Source organism: Tamandua tetradactyla, chromosome 4 (assembly GCF_023851605.1).
Source record: "Tamandua tetradactyla isolate mTamTet1 chromosome 4, mTamTet1.pri, whole genome shotgun sequence".
In the NCBI taxonomy this organism is placed as follows: domain Eukaryota; kingdom Metazoa; phylum Chordata; class Mammalia; order Pilosa; family Myrmecophagidae; genus Tamandua; species Tamandua tetradactyla.
In genome coordinates, this window is record NC_135330.1 from 23,004,812 (window position 1) to 23,026,004 (window position 21,193).

Consider the following 21,193-nt stretch of genomic DNA (forward strand, 5'->3'; position numbering starts at 1 on the left):
CGACAATGCACCCAAAAAAGAAAAAAGAGATCTATGAATATTGCTTTATGTCTACAAAATAAGAATTTAAAACAACAAATTATTCAACATAAAATATAATTAACACTCTATTAATCCACTCAAATCTAAAAAGAAAGCTGTACTCCATATAGTTTAAACAAATCATCCTTTTTGCTTCTGTTTAAAGTTTAAGATAAGGAAACATACAAATTCTTGTTTAATAAAAGACTAGAGAAAAAATCCTAGAAAAGAGTACTATACAGTTGCAAGATGTTGCTATGGTCCTTTAGACAGATTATTCTGATGTAACAAATTCCTGAATTGTACAAATATAACTCTTTAGTTTTCGAGACTATCCCCAACTACACATCATTAACCCTCAAATTAAGTACCTACTTAAAAAAGGGCCTTGATTGATGGTCTACATGAAAATCTGTTGCTTCTTTCCTATAAAATGATCAAAATAACAATAATTAATAGGAATTATGTAATAAAATAAATATTATTTTAGTTCACATTAATAAAATAAATATGAAATCCTCTGAATTCATATTTATTTTATCTGCATCTGAGTTGATTAAAGATGATTCACTAAGTGTTTCACTCAAATCCTCTCCCTTTTAAAATTTTTGTGTGGGTCATAAATACGACAAGATACAAAATTAAAATGGATATAGAAGGCAAATTTACTTTTCTTAAGCTTTTTCTAAATTGTATAATGCACCATATATACAAGGCAAAGAAAGGAAAAAGCAATAGTTTTCAAAGTATTCAACAGGTAGTTACAGGACAGATCAAATTTCCTCTTATACTTATGTTATATAACATTTATCTTTCCCTAGCCAGGATTTTTAGTACTCTAGAAACAAAGTTTAACTTCTATCAATATGAATTATTTATTCTTTAAACCTAAATAAGTTACATCAAAAAATGCAAAGCCATATTCAAACCGAACATTTGTCATTGTTTCCTACACACTTCAAACTTGAGAGATTAGACCAGAATTTTAACTTAATAGTTATAATTTTCTTTCTTAGATAAATCTTCACAAAAGAAAAAGTAAAAATTGTGTTTTTAAAACTACTTGGTAAATTCTGCACATTAATGTATTCCTATAGGTTATTAATGGATCAAAAAATGTTTTAATTGATATCACAAAAAGAGGGAAATACGGAGTAACACAGATATTATTAACGATAATAGGGATTTAATTTTTTAATTTATACTCCCACTAGTGAATATCTTCATAGACAATGGAAGGATAATGGCCTATAAAATGCTTAGCTAAAAATCTAAAGAACTTTTTTTTTAAATCAAATCAGGTGTCCATCTAAAAAACTATGTAATTTACTTAAAGGCTTTAAACTAAATTTGCAGTATGTGACAAATACATCTATCAACATCAACTACTTTTTAAAATAGCAAAGAAGTTATTGTTCCCTACAGAAAAATTAACTTTTCAGGCTTGAGAATTAATCTGGCATGCAATACTTTTAAGATCTTATCAGTTTATTACAAATTGTATTCACATAAGAAGCTATATCAAGCATCCTCTTTTCAAAGCAAATGCATTAAAATATCCTCTTTGGCATGAAGACATTATGTAAGTATAAAATGCAAATATAGAAAATAAAATTCATCCTCTCATAATGGGGAGGGGCAGAAAATATTTTTCTACAGTCTGCTATATGCTGGAATCAATTATTGCACTTATTCCTCACAACAATATATTGTAATAGGCATGATCACCTTCATATTACATATGATAATAATGAAGCTAAGAGTGGTTACATAATCTGTCTAGGTCAAAGAGCTAGTAACCACAAAAGGACAGTCCAACCCAAGCCTCTTTCATTGTAAATCTCTCTGATGGCTTTTGCTTTTTCTACTACCAACTGCTGAAAAAAACATCCTGGAGTCTGAGAGGAAAGGGGAAGAATTCACAAAAATGAGATATGCATATTTATATTTTGGTCTAAAATGGGGTAAAACTGAAAAATTCACTCTGCAGATTAAATTCGAAGAGTTAGCAGCAACGGTATTAAAATGACCAATTTTAAAGTTTTCAACGCAACAAACTGAACTCTGTAAAGAGAAAAACAACCATGATCTTTAATATAAACGAAAAGAAATATCTTTTTTATAACTTTTTATTAATTAAAAAAATTACAAAAAAGAAACACAAACATCCTTAACATATGCTCATTCCATTCTACGTAAATAATCAGTAATTCACAATATCATCACATAGTTGCATATTCATCCTCATGATCATTTCTTAGAACATTTGCATCAATTCAGAAAAAGAAATAAAAAGACGGGCGGCCCAAGCAGTTTTCAGTGGCTTCCAGCAGGCCCCAGGGTGCTGGCCCAGCGGAGAAAAAAATGAAATCAGACTTCCGGAGAAGATGGTGGCTTAGTAAGACACGCAGATCTTAGTTTCTCCTCCAGGACAGCTACTAGGGGAGTAGAAACAATACAGAACAGCTCCCAAAGCCACGACAGAGATAAAAAAGACAGCGTACCCCATCCTGGAAAGGCTGGCTGGCTGAGAGAACCCACTCTGGTGAGATCGCCGAGGGGTGCGGGCTTCACCGGGCGGGGCGGCAAGCGGTCGGAGTCACTCCCTTTCCCCTTCCTGGGCCGGCTGGGAGAATGGGACAGGCGGTCCCCTCAAACTGCGGCGGCTGGTGCCCACACCACACGCAGCCCCCCAGACCAACTGAGAGAATTGGATCGGAAATCCCCAGGCCATGGAGAACAGTAACGAGGGGAGGGGCCCCTTCCAAACCCGTGATTCCCTGGGAACGTGCACTCTCCCGGGAAGGCCGCTGCCGCTGGCGCCCTCCCGCTACGCTTGGCGCCACAGGCCAACTAGGAAATTCAGACGGATGCTTTCCCGGGCTGCAGCGGCCAGCGACCCTCCCGCGTTCGGACCCTGGGCTGGCTGGCACTCTTCCAAGCTGCTTGGGCTAGCGAACCTCCCGGACGGCGAGAGTTTTCCAAAGTTAAAGGACCCACAGCACCTTTTACTGGTGGGACGCGCAGACAAACGTGTGACACGAGCGCCACCTACTGGGCAGGATAAGAAAAAAGAACCCAGAGATTACACAGAAAAATCTTACAACCTTGTTGGGTCCAACACCCAGGGAAATCTGACTAAATGCCCAGATGCCAGCAGCAGAAGATAACTGTCCACGCTCAGAAGATTGAGAATATGGCCTAGTCAAAGGAACAAACCAATAGTTCAAATGAGATACAAGAGCTGAGACAACTAATGCTGAATATACGAACAGAAATGGAAAACCTCTTCAAAAATGAAATCGATAAATTGAGGGAGGACATGAAGAGGACATGGGCTGAACATAAAGAAGAAATAGAAAAACTGAAAAAACAAATCACAGAACTTATGGAAGTGAAGGATAAAGTAGAAAAGATGGAAAAAACAATGGATACCTACAATGATAGCTTTAAAGAGACAGAAGATAGAATAAGTGATTTGGAGGATGGAACATCTGAATTCCAAAAAGAAACAGAAACTATCGGGAAAAGAATGGAAAAATTTGAACAGGGTATCAGGGAACTCAAGGACAATATGAACCGCACAAATATACGTGCTGTGGGTGTCCCAGAAGGAGAAGAGAAGGGAAAAGGAGGAGAAAAACTAATGGAAGAAATTATCACTGAAAATTTCTCAACTCTCATGAAAGTCCTAAAATTACAGATCCAAGAAGTGCAGCGCACCCCAAAGAGATTAGACCCAAATAGGCGTTCTCCAAGACACTTACTAGTTAGAATGTCAGAGGTCAAAGAGAAAGAGAGGATCTTGAAAGCAGCAAGAGAAAAATAATTCATTACATACAAGGGAAACCCAATAAGACTATGTGTAGATTTCTCAGCAGAAACCATGGAAGCTAGAAGACAGTGGGATGATATATTTAAATTACTAAAAGAGAAAAACTGCCAACCAAGAATCCTATATCCAGCAAAATTATCCTTCAAAAATGAGGGAGAAATTAAAACATTCTCAGACAAAAAGTCACTGAGAGAATTTGTGACCAAGAGACCAGCTCTGCAAGAAATACTAAAGGGAGCACTAGAGTCAGATACAAAAAGACAGAAGAGAGAGGTATGGAGAAGAGTGTAGAAAGAAGGAAAATCAGATATGATATATATAATACAAAAGGCAAAATGTTAGAGGAAAATATTATCCAAAGAGTAATAACACTAAATGTCAATGGACTGAATTTCCCAATCAAAAGACATAGATTGGCAGAATGGATTAAAAAACAGGATCCTTCTATATGCTGTCTACAGGAAACATATCTTAGACCCAAAGATAAACATAGGTTGAAAGTGAAAGGTTGGGAAAACATATTTCATGCAAATAACAACCAGAAAAGAGCAGGAGTGGCTACACTAATATCCAACAAATTAGACTTCAAATGTAAAGCAGTTAAAAGAGACAAAGAAGGACATTATATACTAATAAAAGGAACAATTAAACAGGAAGACATAACAATCATAAATATTTACGCACCGAACCAGAATGCTCCAAAATACGTGAGGAATACACCGCAAACACTGAAAAGGGAAATAGACTCATATACCATAATAGTTGGAGACTTTATTTCACCACTCTCATCAATGGATAGAACATCTAGACAGAGGATCAGCCGGATACACCTTTTTCTCAAGTGCTCATGGATCATTCTCAAAGATAGACCATATGCTGGGTCACAAAGCAAGTCTTAACAAATTTAAAAAGATTGAAATCATACACAACACTTTCTCGGATCATAAAGGAATGAAGTTGGAAATTAATAATAGGCGGAGTGCCAGAAAATTCACAAATACGTGGAGGCTCAACAACACACTCCAAAACAACGAGTGGGTCAAAGAAGAAATTGCTAGAGAAATTAGCAAATACCTCGAGGCAAATGAAAATGAAAACACAACATATCAAAACTTATGGGACGCAGCAAAGGCAGTGCTAAGAGGGAAATTTATTGCCCTAAATGCCTATATCAGAAAAGAAGAAAAGGCAAAAATTCAGAAATTAACTATCCATTTGGAAGAACTGGAGAAAGAACAGCAAACTAATCCCAAAGCAAGCAAAAGGAAAGAAATAACAAAGATTAGAGCAGAAATAAATGAAATTGAAAACATGAAAACAATAGAGAAAATCAATAAGACCAGAAGCTGGTTCTATGAGAAAATCAATAAGATTGATGGGCTCTTAGCAAGATTGACAAAAAGAAGAAGAGAGAGGATGCAAATAAATAAGATCAGAAATGGAAGAGGAGACATAACTACTGACCTCACAGAAATAAAGGAGGTAATAACAGGATACTATGAACAACTTTACGCTAATAAATACAACAATTTAGAGGAAATGGACGGGTTCCTGGAAAGACATGAACAACCAACTTTGACTCAAGAAGACATAGATGACCTCAACAAACCAATCACAAGTAAAGAAATTGAATCAGTCATTCAAAAGCTTCCTAAAAAGAAAAGTCCAGGACCAGACGGCTTCACATCTGAATTCTATCAAACATTCCAGAAAGAATTAGTACCAACTCTCCTCAAACTCTTCAAAAAAATCGAAGCGGAGGGAAAACTACCTAATTCATTCTATGAAGCCAACATCACCCTCATACCAAAACCAGGCAAAGATATTACAAAAAAAAGAAAACTACAGGCCTATCCCTCTAATGAATATAGATGCAAAAATCCTCAATAAAATTCTAGCAAATCGTATCCAACAACACATTAAAAGAATTATACATCATGACCAAGTAGGATTCATCCCAGGTATGCAAGGATGGTTCAACATAAGAAAATCAATTAATGTAATACACCATATCAACAAATCAAAGCAGAAAAATCACATGATCATCTCAATCGATGCAGAGAAGGCATTTGACAAGATTCAACATCCTTTCCTGTTGAAAACACTTCAAAGGATAGGAATACAAGGGAACTTCCTTAAAATGATAGAGGGAATATATGAAAAACCCACAGCTAATATCATCCTCAATGGGGAAAAATTGAAAACTTTCCCCCTAAGATCAGGAACAAGACAAGGATGTCCACTATCACCACTATTATTCAACATTGTGTTGGAGGTTCTAGCCAGAGCAATTAGACAAGAAAAAGAAATACAAGGTATCAAAATTGGAAAGGAAGAAGTAAAACTATCACTGTTTGCAGACGATATGATACTATATGTCAAAAACCCGGAAAAATCCACAACAAAACTACTAGAGCTAATAAATGAGTACAGCAAAGTAGCAGGTTACAAGATCAACATTCAAAAATCTGTAGCATTTCTATACACTAGCAATGAACAAGTGGAGGGGGAAATCAAGAAACGAATCCCATTTACAATTGCAACTAAAAGAATAAAATAACTAGGAATAAATTTAACTAAAGAGACAAAAAACCTATACAAAGAAAACTACAAAAAACTGCTAAAAGAAATCACAGAAGACCTAAATAGATGGAAGGGCATACATGTTCATGGATTGGAAGACTAAATATAATTAAGATGCCAATCCTACCTAAATTGATTTACAGATTCAATGCAATACCAATCAAAATCCCAACAACTTATTTTTCAGAAATAGAAAAAGCAATAAGCAAATTTATCTGGAAGGGCAGGGTGCCCCGAATTGCTAAAAACATCTTGAGGAAAAAAAACGAAGCTGGAGGTCTTGCACTGCCTGACTTTAAGGCATATTATGAAGCCACAGTGGTCAAAACAGCATGGTATTGGCATAAAGATAGATATATCGACCAATGGAATCGAATAGAGTGCTCAGATATAGACTCTCTCATCTATGGACATTTGATCTTTGATAAGGCAGTCAAGCCAACTCACCTGGGACAGAACAGTCTCTTCAATAAATGGTGCCTAGAGAACTGGATATCCATATGCAAAAGAATGAAAGAAGACCCATATCTCACACCCTACACAAAAGTTAACTCAAAATGGATCAAAGATCTAAACATTAGGTCTAAGACCATAAAACAGTTAGAGGAAAATGTAGGGAGATATTTTATGAATCTTACAATTGGAGGCAGTTTTATGGACCTTAAACCTAAAGCAAGAGCACTGAAGAAGGAAATACATAAATGGGAACTCCTCAAAAATAAACACTTTTGTGCATCAAAGAACTTCATCAAGAAAGTAGAAAGACAGTCTACACAATGGGAATCAATATTTGGAAATGACATAACAGATAAAGGTCTAGTATCCAGAATTTATAATGAGATTGTTCAACTCAACAACAAAAAGACAGCCAACCCAATTACAAAATGGGAAAAAGACTTGAATAGACACCTCTCAGAGGAGGAAATACAAATGGCCAAAAGGCACATGAAGAGATGCTCAATGTCCCTGGCCATTAGAGAAATGCAAATCAAAACCACAATGAGATATCATCTCACACCCACCAGAATGGCCATTATCAACAAAACAGAAAATGACAAGTGCTGGAGAGGATGCGGTGAAAGAGGCACACTTATCCACTGTTGGTGGGAATGTCAAATGGTGCAACCACTGTGGGAGGCAGTTTGGCGGTTCCTCAAAAAGCTGAATATAGAATTGCCATACGACCCAGCAATACCATTGCTGGGAATCTACTCAAAGGAATTAAGGGCAAAAACTCAAACGGACATTTGCACACCAATGTTTATAGCAGTGTTATTAACAATTGCAAAGAGATGGAAACAGCCAAAATGTCCATCAACAGACGAGCGGCTAAACAAACTGTGGTATATACATACGATGGAATATTATGCAGCTTTAAGGCAGGATAAACTTATGAAGCATGTAATAACATGGATGGACCTAGAGAACATTATGCTGAGTGAGTCTAGCCAAAAACTAAAAGACAAATACTGTATGGTCCCAATGATGTGAATCGACACTCGAGAATAAACTTGGAATATGTCATTGGTAACAGAGTCCAGCAGGAGTTAGAAACAGGGTAAGATAATGGGTAATTGGAGCTGATGGGATACAGACTGTGCAATAGGACTAGATACAAAAACTCAAAAATGGACAGCACAATAATACCTAATTGTAAAGTAATCATGTTAAAACACTGAATGAAGCTGCATCCGAGCTATAGGTTTTTGTTTTGTTTTGTTTTGTTTTGTTTTGTTCTTACTATTATTACTTTTATTTTTTTTTCTCTATATTAACATTCTATATCTTTTTCTGTTGTGTTGCTAGTTCCTCTAAACCGATGCAAATGTACTAAGAAACGATGATCATGCATCTATGTGATGATGTTAAGAATAACTGATTGCATATGTAGAATGGTATGATTCCTAAAAAAAAAAAAAAAAAAAATGGACAGCACAATACTACCTGATTGTAATGTAATTATGTTAAAACACTGAATGAAGTTGCATCTGAGCTAAAGTTTTTTTTCTTATATATTTTTGTATTTTTTATTTTTATTTTTATTTTCTCTATATTATTATTTTATTTCTTTTCCTGTTGTCTTGCTATTTCTTTTTCTAAATCGATGCATATGTACTAAGAAATGATGATCATACATCTATGTGATGATATTAAGAATTACTGATTGCATATGTAGAATGGAATGATTTCTAAATGTTGTGTTAGTTAATTTTTTTTAATTAATAAAAAAAAATTAGAATAAAAAAAGAAATCAATTTATGTTGCGAGCATAAATTAAACCTAGTAGGTAAAGTATTGAGAGAAAAATTAACACAGGTTTTTGAAGTCTTTTTACTTAGGCCGTGGTAAGCAAAGACAGTTCTTAATAATAAATAGCATGTTATACTTCATTCTCTTTTAAGATTTGAATCCTCAACTTTGGATTATGAACAGTGGCTTTATAATTCCATCACAGAGATAACCTACAGCTGTCAGCTCAATTTTTGAGATAAAAGTTTTAATTGTAGTAAATTTAAGTACCCTTAATATTAGAAATAGCATTCTAGGTTTGGGGGAAGCTCTTAGAAATAATAAACATCTTTAACAATGCCTTTGGGTGTTGTTTAAAAAAAAAAAAAAAGAAATAAAAAGACAACAGAGAAATAAAACAAAAACAGAAAAGAAAAAAAAATTTACATACAATACCCCTTACCCCTCCCTTTCATTGATCACTAGCATTACAAACTTAATTTAACATTTGTTCCCCCTATTATCCTTTTTTATTCCATATGTTCTACTCATCTGTTGACAAGGTAGATAAAAGGAGCATCAGACACAAGGTTTTCACAATCACACAGTCACATTGTGAAAGCTATATCATTATACAATCATCATCAAGAAACATGGCTACTGGAACACAGCTCTACATTTTCAGGCAGTTCCTTCCAGCCTCTCCATTACATCTTGGATAACAAGGTGATATCTACTTAATACATAAGAATAACCTCCAGGATAACCTCTCGACTCTGTTTGGAATCTCACAGCCATTGGTACTTTGTCACATTTCACTCTTCCCCCTTTTGGTCAAGAAGGTCTTCTTAAACCCTTGATGCTGGGTCTCAGCTCATTCTAGAGTTTTTCTCAATCCCTTGATGCTAAGTCTCAGCTCATTCTAGGATTTCTGTCCCATGTTACCAGGAAGGTCCACACTCCTGGGAGTCATGTCCCATGTAGACAGGGGGAGAGTGGTGAGTTTGCTTGTTGTAGTGGCTGGAGACAGAGGACACATCTGAGCAACAAAAGAGGTTCTCTTGGGGGTGATTCTTAGGCCTAATTTAAAGTCGGCTTGACCTATTCTTTGTGGGGTTAAGTTTCATGTGAACAAACCCCAAGACTGGGTGATCAGCCTATAGCTTTGGTTGTTCACACTGCTTGTGAGAATATCAAGAATTCAACTTGGGGAGGTTGAATTTTCCCCTGTTCTCACGATTCCCTGAAGGGGATTTTGCAAATACTTTTCCACTCACTGATCAAATCACTCTGAGATTCATCGGGGCATCACCTGGACAAACCAATAAAATCTCATGTTCTACCAAGGTTCCATGTACTGATGTTGTTCAACCAACTATCTACATAAGTTATATTAGGAGATGCACTAGTTAAAATATAAATTTTTTAACAAATAAACATTTTTTATTTAGTCTCACACATAAGTTGAAATTTTAAAATATTAATTACCATCTATTTTTAGCACCCAATAGTATGTCATATTCCTTTGCTCTTCCTCATGCAAAAACATTTTTAAATTTGTACATTTAGTCATTATCATTATACACTCTAGACATTTCTAGATTATGCCATCTCAATCCTTGTCATCTATCTTTCTTTGTGATTTCATTTATGCCCCCAGCCCTCCTCCCTCTATCATTCTCACATTCAGCTTCATTCAGTGTTTTAACATAATTATATTACAGTTAGGTAGTGCTGTGCTGTCCATTTCTGAGTTTTTATATTCAGTCCTGTTGCACAATCTGTATCCCTTCAGCTCCAGTTACCCAATATCTTACCTTATTTCTATGTCCTGATGGTCTCTTTTACCAATGAAACATTCCAAGTTTATTCACTAATGTCAGTTCATAGCAGTGAGACCATACAGTATTTGTCCTTTTGTTTTTGGCTAATCACACTCAGCATAATGTCCTTAAGGTCCATCCATGTCGTTACATATGTCATAACTTTATTCTGTCTTACAGCTGCATAATATTCCATCGTATGTATATGCCACTGTTTGTTTAGCCACCCGTCCATTGATGGACATTTTGGCTGTTTCCATGTCTTGGTAATTGTAATTGATGCTGCTATAAACATTGGTGTGCAAATGTCCATTTGTGTCCTTGCTCTCATGTCCTTTGAGTAGAGACAGCATATAGATGGGTCTTGTTTTTTAATCCATTCTGCCAGTCTATGTCTTTTGGTTGGGGAGTTTAATCCATTAACATTTAGTGTTATTACTGCATGGGTAGTACTTTCTTCTGCTATTTTGCCTTCTGGATTTTATATGTCATATCTAATTTTCGTTCGTTTTACCTTTAATCATAGTCTTTCTACACCCTTCTCCACACCTCTCTCTTCTGTCTTTTCATATCTGTCTCTAGTGCTCCCTTTAGTATTTCTTGCAGAGCTGGTCTCTTGGTCACAAATTCTCTCAGTGATTTTTTTGTCTGAAAATGTTTTAATTTCTCCCCCATTTTTGAAGGACAGTTTTGCTGGATATAGAATTCTTGGTTGGCAGTTTTTCTCTTTTAATAATTTAAATATATCATCCCACTGTCTTCTTGCCTCCATACTTTCTGCTGAGAGATCTATGCATAGTCTTATTGGGCTTCCCTTGTACATGATGGTTTGCTTTTCTCTTGCTGCTTTCAAGATCCTCTCTTTGTCTTTGACCTCTGACATTCTGATTAGTAAATGTCTTGGAGTATGTCTATTTGGATCTATTTTCTTTGGGGTACGCTGCACTTCTTGGATCTGTAATTTTAAGTCTTTCATAAAAGTTGGGAAATTTTCAGTGATAATTTCCTCCATTAGTTTTTCTCCTCCTTTTCCCTTCTCTTCTGCTTCTGGGACACCCACAACACATATATTCATGTGCTTCATATTGTCTTTCCATTCCCTGAGTTCCTGCTCAGATTTTTCCTTTTTTTTTCCTATATTTTCTTTTTCTTGCCAGATTTCAGATGTTCCATCCTCCAGTTCAGAAATCCTATGTTCTGTCTCTCAAAATCTACCATTGTAGGTTTCCATTGTTTTTTTCATCTCTTCTACCATGCCTTTCATTCCCATAAGTTCTGTGATTTGTTTTTGAGACTTTCGATTTCTTCTTTTTGTTCATTCCTTGCCTTCTTTATATCCTCCCTCAATTCATTGATTTGGTTTTTGATGAGGTTTTCCATGTCTGTTCGTATATTCTGAATTAAATGTTTCAGCTCCTGTATTTCATTTGAATTGTTGGTTTGTTCCTTTGACTGGGCCATATCTTCAATTTTCCTAGCATGATTTGTTATTTTTTGCTGGCGTCTAGGCATTTAATTACCTTAATTACTTCATTCTGGAGATTGCTTGCACTTCTTTTACCTCGGGTTTTCTTGGTGGATGAATTTGTTGTCTATCTGTTCTGTGACATTCAATTCAGCTTTATCTGGACCTCTAGCTTAAGTTTTGTTTAATAGAGGGTAATTTTTCAGTTCTTGTTTTCTTGTTTCTTGCCCTGCTTGTATGGTGCCCTATCCCCCCACACTTAGGAGGGTCTACTTAGGTATTATAGACCATAGCCAGATTTTCCCATACCAAACTGGCCACCTATCAAGAGGAAAGAGTCACCTGCATTGGTTTTCCCTGAGGGTGAGACTGAGCAGGGTAAAAGACTTTCCTGTGAAGTCTCTGGACTCTGTTTTTCTTATCTTGCCCAGTATGTGGTGCTTGTCTGCCTGCAGGTCCCACCAGCATAAGATGATGTAGTACCTTTAACTTTGGCTGGGGGCGTGGTGGAGACAGAGGAGAGGTTGTAGGATTGTTTTAATGGCTTCAAATTACCAAGCCCTGGTATCTGAATTCCTTGAGAGAGGGATTCCACCTGAGTTGAGCTTCACCCCTCCCCTGGGGAAGGCACAGGCTCCAGACAAGCCCTCAAATGAGTTTGTTTCTGCCTATGCCTGGGGCAGTTGCAGTCTGAGGAGCCCTGCCGCTGTATCCAAAGGCAGTCAAGCCTTTGTAGAAACACAGCCACAAAAAACTCTGTTTCCTTCTTTTTTTTTCCTTTTTTCTTTCAGCCATGCCCCCTTGGCACCAGGGCAAAAATGAGCAACCTCTGCTTTGGCCAGGTTCACCTGAGCTGGAGGCCTATTTTTAGTAGTCAGAATTTATTAATTAATTCCACAGTTGGCGTTTGGTTGGGCTCAGCCCCTGCTGCTGGCAAAGTCTCTTTCCTTTCCCCTCTGGAAGCAGCCTGTGGGTTAGGGGCACCGGCCACTGCGGCTTGTGGAACTCACAATTCTGGGGGGGATCGCAGCCAGTCCAGCTGGTCCAGATTGTGGTACGCTTTGTGTCCAGTAACTGACATGGCCTCAGGAGCTATTCTGTACTGTGCCTGGTTATTTAGTTGTTCTTCTGGAGGACGAACTAAAATGCGCACATTGTTAAGCTGCCATCTTGGCCCGGAAGTCCACCGAAAAGAAATATCTTGATAAATTGTGACAAGTGTTTCATTGTTTTTTTCTAATCTGTCACTAACTCCATAGCTATCTCCATTCAAAATCTAAAGTTGAAGCCACAGTTCATGAGTTTTTTCCCATCATTCTTATCTAATTCCTCCTTTTAGAAATTTAGAAGGCTATAGATATCAACAAACACATCACCACATAGGGAACTTTTTATTTGTTGTCATGTTTTGTTTTGATGAATAAACAGATTCTTTTACAAGAATCTGTCCATTAATTCTTTCAGTAAATATTTACTTAGTGCCTACATTAAATCAGGCACTCATTCAAGAACTAGAATGTAAAGTCAGAAAGAACTCAATAGCTATCTTTCAGATTAAGTCATAATGGAGGAAATGACATTTCAATAATTTTAGGAAATATTCAAGCATTGGGAGAAACTCTTCCATGTATCCCTGTTCCTCCTACATGTCTTGCTAGGTATGCCAAAAATGCAAGGCCCTAACTTAGTTTCTTAGCCATTTCTCAGGGTTGTGTTTACAGCAAGCAACCTGTGGGATAAAGTAATATCTCTTTTCAGGAGAAAGAACAGGCTTGTTTACTGCTTGCTATGAAATAGCAGGTAAGCCAAGTCCCATGGAATAGATATCCAGGAACAAATAATGTCTCAAAGCATAGAAGACTCCTGGTATGCATGCAGACACACATGCGCGTGCGCGCGCGCGCGCACACACACACACACACACACACACACACACACCAGTAACAAAACCTCCTAGTAGAGTTACAAAAACCTCCTAGTGGAGTAAGGTATGACTACCACCTGGGTCAAGGCTATGTAACTGCCCCATTAATGTCCTGTAGACATTTGTGGGAGAAACTCAACTAACCAGGGAGAGACCCAAGAGAAAAGCAGGCTCTGCCCTAAAAGAAACCCTACCTCCCCTTATCATCCTGTAGAATCGAAGTTTCAGTCTTTGCTTTGCCTACTTGGTGGGAATATTTTTAAAGAAGGGCTATCCAATATCAAGGAAAGATAATTTGTGTGTCTTTCTCCAAAGGCTCTCTAAAACAACTGAAGAGAAAGCTGTCCCCATTTTGACATTGTGAATATTTTCCTTAATGTTCCCATGGTAGAAATGTACCTTTACCATTGAGTTGAAGTTATTTAATTAGTGATATAAATTAATAAATAGGATGGGTAAGTCTTATTTTCATTAAATGACTTTTAGAAGATATCTGTTTGGTTAGGACAGATTGTTTTTCAGAACAATTAATGGGTAAAAGGGAGGTACAATTTCCAGTTGCATTCAGTTTTGGAAATCTCAACACTAACATTTATCATTTTATTGGCAAATAGAATTAATCAGATATTCACTTCTTCTGTTATCATTTTTACACAGTATGTTACACTTCTATGTTAAGAAAAAAGATTGGTGCTAAAAAAACAGATGTGATTAAGGAAGTCAGCAAATAGTTAAACAACACACGTATGCTCTCACAAGTCCTACCATGCTTAAAGCTTATTCATTATTTATGTAGCTGATTAACTATTGTCTTATATTTTCTAATTCTGATAAAACTAGTATTCTGTTCTTTGCAATTCAGTGGTAGGGGTTTTATTTCAAACTATGGCATGAAAGATAGAAGGTGATTAAAAAACAGAAAAATGGGCATTACATAACTGAAAGTAATCAACAAATTACCTTGAAAGCATCATCATTTTGAGTTTGGTTATAGTAAATCCAGCTTTTTTTATTATTTCAATTATTTCTCCAGCTTTGGACACCGCATCTGGTTTAATCAGGGCTAATGTTCTGCAAAGAAATAAAGAATAATTTTGAAAATAAAAACACTACAGCAGTTTTTATTTATAATTCCCAGTGTAGCAGCAGTGTTCTTAGTAATGATTCTGGATCATCAAGCATCAAAATTAATTATATAGAGAAAACTATCTCTTAAAATGTACATATTTACTTTTTTCAAAATTGGGTACGCAACCTAAAAATATAATAAAAGCTTAGGGGAAAATAATATTGTCTCTTGAAAATATGGAAAGCATAGGCTCTGAGATTTCTCACTATTTCTAGGAATACATTTTCTTTTTTTCGCATGGGCAGGCACTAAGAATATATTTTATATAAATGAATAAATTCTAGAAAGTTGCATTGAATATACCATGAGCTTGGTTTTTAGTCTCTAAGATTTCAACATATGTATGCTATGCAGTGAGTTTGGCACTGATCTGTAAATAACTGAAAATTCTTCCATTGACTCTTTATTCATTAGCACAGGTGAGGTACAAAGAACCAAATGTTCTCTCATTCAACAGTGTGTATGAATAGTAACACCATGCTACCTTTTAAAATAATGCTTTCCTTTGAAGAGAATACATTAGAACAATGCGCCTTCCTTCTCTGAAGAACAAAATGAATAGACTTTTAGAGAAGCTTATCTAACTCAGTGCCTTCTTTCCTACTGGGAAACTAGGTCCAGGGAGATAACTTATATTGTCAGTGGCATCGTCAATGGCATCATCAGGACAAAACACTCTTTTTTGTACTCCTTTATCATCATTTTTATTTCAAATTTTCTATGGTTAAAAGAGAAAGTAATCAATGAATCCTCCAGAATAAAATTTGTAAATGCAAGCTAAAAACCAGCCTAGTTGTCATAATTCCGATTGTATGAAATACAAAATTATGTTAAAGAATTACTGCTACTTTCCTGTATTTTCAGTTGTTATGACAACATTGGCAGTAATGTAGGGATTACATAAAAGGAAAACAGTCTTTTCATAGTTAGCTTTCTCACCAAGGAGGAATGTAATTGAAGATATGATAATTCAAATATTCTTAATTGCAAGTGGATATAACTCATGACTGGGTTTTAAAGTATTTAAGTTATAAAAAGAAAAACTGTAGCTTAATCTGTTTATTATAAGATATACTAGACAGTCTTTTCTTTATTTTGATGTAAATAAATCACCATATTATTTTATAACACATGGTTTCATTGAATTTATAGTTAAAACTCTTCTTTTTTTTGTGTGGGCATGGCAGGAAAGAACTCTGCCACTGAGCCACCATTGCCCGTGCCAAACTCTTCACTTTAAAGTATTATTTAAATATTATAAATTTATAATATTTTAAATATTTAAAAGTTATAAATTTAAATATGATAAATTTTATTCTTATAATAATATAAGAATAATATTATAAATCAAACTAACATTTAAATATTATAAGTTGTTTATCTTAAACTCTGAAAGAATATTTTAGGAAACACAGCTCTTAAATGAAAATATAAAGCAAATCAGCAATCATAAATTTCTGTGAACAGGGAGCAGCATGAAAAGTCCTAAACTGACAGAACTTTGTTTAAAATACAATTCCATTCTCTCTTTAAATGCTTAAAGTAGACAATGGGTTAATATAATTACTCTAAATACATTCCTCTGTAATATATTTACTATTTAATTGTTTAGCAGGTTATAATTAAAATTAATTTTAGTAACACAATAAGTCAAGCATCACAATTCATAGTATTATTTAAAAGTGAAAATGGCATACTAAGAAACAAAAGGATCACAAAAACATTAGTAGTGTCTCTATTATCTATTGCAGCATAACAAATCAACCAAAACCTGGTGGCCCAAAACAACAAAGATTAATTTCTCAAGATTCTGTAGACTGGCTGGGCAGTGATTTCATCCGGACACATTCATACATCTGCATTCAGCTGGTGGGTCAGATGGCCTCAGCTGAGATTGCAAGGCTTCTTTGTCCTTTTGTCTTTCATTCTCAAGCAGGTAAAACCAGCCTTCTTGTAGAGTCACATGGCATCCAATGAACAAGTATTTGTGACGTGTCCCCTAGAGCACATCTGTTGATGTTTCTTTGGCTAATGCAAGTTACCACAGTCATGTTCCAAATCAATGTGAGAGGGGACCATCCAAGTACATGGATACCACTGAGGTGTGATTCTTTGGGCCCAATAGCGTAACATTTCACCACAGTCATTCACTTGCCTGCATTGAGACGTAAACTATAGGATGAAGCATCAGATGTTCCCAAAAGAAAAAAAAAGCATATAATAATCTTTCCTTTAGATTAGAATTTCTTAGCTGTAGAAACAACACAACAAACCAGTTTGTCAGCCTTCACTAACTCAAACAGGATAGAGATTTCTGGAAAATAACAATTTTCAAAGACACATGAGAATACTGTTCTTCATATACTATAAGCCTCAAAACAAATCCTGTGACAAAGATGACCTTTCAATTGCTGTACAATAAACATCCTGGATATCCTAGTGCTATGGACTCTTTGAATGTTTTCAATATGAAAGAGCAAATTCGTAAACTTTAATCCATATTAATAAATGTAAATATTTCAAAAGGTATTCATATTTGCCTTCTGCATACCAAAACCTGTTCTAAAAATCAAACTAAGGCTAAATTTATGGTTTCTTTCATGTTTTTATTTGCCATTGTAAAATGTATGTTTGCCTACTGATAAAGGAAAAGAACCTTGTGTGAGGCATCTGTGGTTTGGAGGAAAACACATTGAACCAGAGCAGCAAAGTTATTCAAAACAATCCCTCTACTGAAAAATAAGAATGATAGATAAAGTATCCTTAAGAATATTTTTTAAAAGCAAAGATTAATTGACTAGATAGTAAGTAGTTAGTAGGACAAAATGAAAGGAAAACATAGACCTAGAAAAACGAAGCTGTAAGTAGCTTTTACCTTGAAGGCACTGCCTGTATGGAAAGTCTAAACTTTAATTTGTACTGCCTCCCTGGGAGAGGGGAACAGAACCCAGTAGAGAATCCTCCCTATAATGAGTTGTCTGACAGCACATGTTCACATCAGCTATGTAGCCTGGGAACCTCAAAATTCGAATATGGATAAAGATGACCCAGATTGCTTAATGTCTCCAAGAAACAGTCAGAAACAAACACAATTCTTCTATAGGAGGAAACTAACTTCATCGTGTAATTTAAACAGTTCATATAAACACACACAACACATATCACATACAAATATGCATACATATATAATAATAACCATCACACATATAAAAAATAAAGACCAACATGAAAGGAATCAGCAGAAACAAAATATAACAGGGACCCATAAATACTTCAGATGCTGGAATTATCAGATATGGGCTGTAAAAAAATCATGCAAATTATGATTAAAGGAACAAAAGACAAGCTAAAAAATATCTTCACACAACAGAATACTATAAACTATAATTAATTAATAAGTAGGTTTGAAAAAGAAAATATTAGAATGTTTAATATGAAAAATACAATAAACTGATAAGTAGAATGGTTTGACAGAAAATTACACACCATTGAAGAGAGAATTCTGAACAATTTAAGAATGAAACACAGAGAAACAAAAAAGGAGCAACACAGATGAGAAGGTAGCTTCAAGAATACAAGTAAAATAAGATATTTTCAAACAAGTAAAAACTGTAAGAGTTTTCTTTGATGAATACAATCTAAAGGAAATCCTAAAACATGTAATTTAGGCAAAAGTAAAATAATCTCAGACTGAATGTTTGAAATAAAAAAGAGTAAAGGGCAAAAAGTAGTGAAAATAGATCAATCTAACTGAATATTAACATTAAAGTAATACTAATGAATGAGTCAGGTTCACAAAAATAACAGGAAAAACAAACACATTAAATTCGGCATATAATTCAGTGAGGAAGAAAATTGAGCTAAACTATTTTGAGATTCTTGTATTTTCAAGAAGGAAGATAAGTCATATTAACATTAGACTTTGATAAGTTAAGTACACATTATGATTTCTGGGGTGAATGCCAAAAGTATAGCAAAAAAGCATATACCTGATGGAGAAAGAATAGTCTCTTCAATAAATGGTGCTGGGAAAACTGGATATCCATATGCAAAAGAAAGAAAAATCCATATGCCTCTACCTCACACCATATATAAAAATTTACTATAAATGGATCAAAGACAAATGGATGAACTAAATCTATAAAACTCCTAGAAGAAAGCATCTTCATGACCTTGTGTTAGGCCATGATTTTCCACATCTTACACCAAAAGTATGAGCAACAAAGAAAATAATAGATAAATGGTATGTGATCAAAATTAAAAACTTTTGTGGATCAAAGGACCTTACTATGATACTTAAAAATCTACCTAGGGCAGGCCACAGTGGCTCAGCAGGCAGAGTTCTCGTCTGCCGTGCCAAGACCCAGGTTTGATTCCTGATGTCTGACCATGATTTAAAAAAAAGCCTACCTACAGAATGGGGAAAAAAAAAGTTTTTAACTTTTTTATTGTATACTATAACATATTTACAAAGCAAAGAAACAAAAAAGCAATAGTTTTCAAAGTATTCTTCAAAAAGTGGTTACAGGATAGATCTCAGAGTCTGTCATAGGCTACCATATGATCCTCTCTTATTTATCCTTTTAGCTGCTCCAGAATATAGGAGGCTAGCAGGCTTAAATACTTTTTTATCATCAAAATCGACTTTTTTTTTTTTTACATGGCTACTGGAACACAACTCTACATTTTCAGGAAGTTCCTCCAGCCTCTCCATTACATCTTGACTAACAAGGTGATATCTATTTAATACATAAGAATAATCTCCAGGATAACTTCTTGACTCTGTTTGGAATCTCTCAGCCACTGACACTTTATTTTGTCTCATTTCACCCTTCCCCCTTTTGGTCGAGAAGCTTTTCTCAATCCCTTGATGCTGAGTCCCAGCACATTCAAGGAGTTTTCTCAATCCCTTGATGTTGAATCTCAGCTCATTCTAGGATTTCTATTCCACATTGCCAGGAAGGTCCCTACCCCTGGGAGTCATGTCCCACATAGACAGGGGGAGGGTGGTGAGTTTGCTTGTTGCATTGACTGGAGAGAGAGGCCACATCTGAGCAACAAAAGAGGTTCTCTTGGGGGTGACTCTTAGGCCTAATTTTAAGTAAACTTAATTAATTGTAAAACATATTTCAGACTTTGACATGGGTTACAATATCACAATTTTAGGCTTTTACTTCTAGCTGCTGTAAAACACTGGAGACTAAAAGAGATCAATTTAATGATTCAGCATTCATATTCACTTGTTAAGTCCTATCTTCTATGAATAATTCCACCATTACCTTGATCTTTCCATACCTCTCACCAGGGTTGTTTGGGTTATGGCAAGTCTATATTTTTTATATTGGAAGGGCCTGTTACTAATATGGGGCAGGGAGATGGAACTATCAGATGTTCTCGAGAGGCGAGGCTAGGCTAGGATTCAGGACTTATCTGGAACAGGGACCCATCTGGAGGTCGTAGGTTTCTGGCAAGTTACTCTAGCATTTGGAACCCTTGTGAAAACTTGTAAATTGCCCTAAGTGTTCTTTAGGATTGGCTAGAATGGTCCTGGTTGGGAGTTGGCAGGTTATGATAGGTAGCAAGCTCTACCTGAAGCTTGCATAACAGCAACCTCCAGAGTAGCCTCTCAACTCTATTTGAACTCTCTCTGCCACTGATACTTTATTTGTTACACTTCCTTTCCCCCATTTGGTCAGGATGGAATTGTTGATCCCACATTGCCAGGTCTGGATTCATCCCTGGGAATCATCTCCCACATCACCAGGGAGACTTTCACCCCTGGATGTCATATCCCACGTAGGGGGAGGGCAATGATTTCACTTGCAGAATTGGGCTTAGAGAGAATGAGGCCACATCTGAGCAACAACAGAGGTCCTCCAGAAGTAACTCTTAGGCAAGCTTCTAGGTAGTCTAAGTTTCTTTGCTACCTACATAAGCTTCACAAGAATAAGCCTCATGATCAAGGGTATGGCCAATTGATTTGGGTGTCCCTAAAGTTTGACACAGTATCAAGGGACTCCCTGATGGTAAAGTTTAATAGTTTCATATTCTTTCTCCCCTCTCTCAGGGGAGAATGGGAAAAATATTTGAAACCAAATATCTACTGAGGTTTAATATCCAGAATATACAAAGAAATTCTACAACTCAATAACAATTTAAAAATGGGCAAAAGACTTGACTAAAC

At 35.8% G+C, this 21,193-nt stretch overlaps 1 protein-coding gene across 2 annotated transcripts in view; it reads right to left on the bottom strand.

The window, feature by feature from the left end:
• Positions 1–21,193, bottom strand: part of NME7 (NME/NM23 family member 7) — a 331,620-nt gene that overhangs the window by 207,880 nt on the left and 102,547 nt on the right. For both annotated transcript variants that reach the window (XM_077156907.1, XM_077156908.1), the window contains exons 4-5: positions 14,841–14,951; positions 397–447 (exon numbers count right to left, since the gene is read on the bottom strand). In XM_077156907.1, coding sequence (XP_077013022.1) covers positions 397–447; positions 14,841–14,951 — 162 coding nt within the window. The remainder of the gene's footprint in view (positions 1–396; positions 448–14,840; positions 14,952–21,193) is intronic.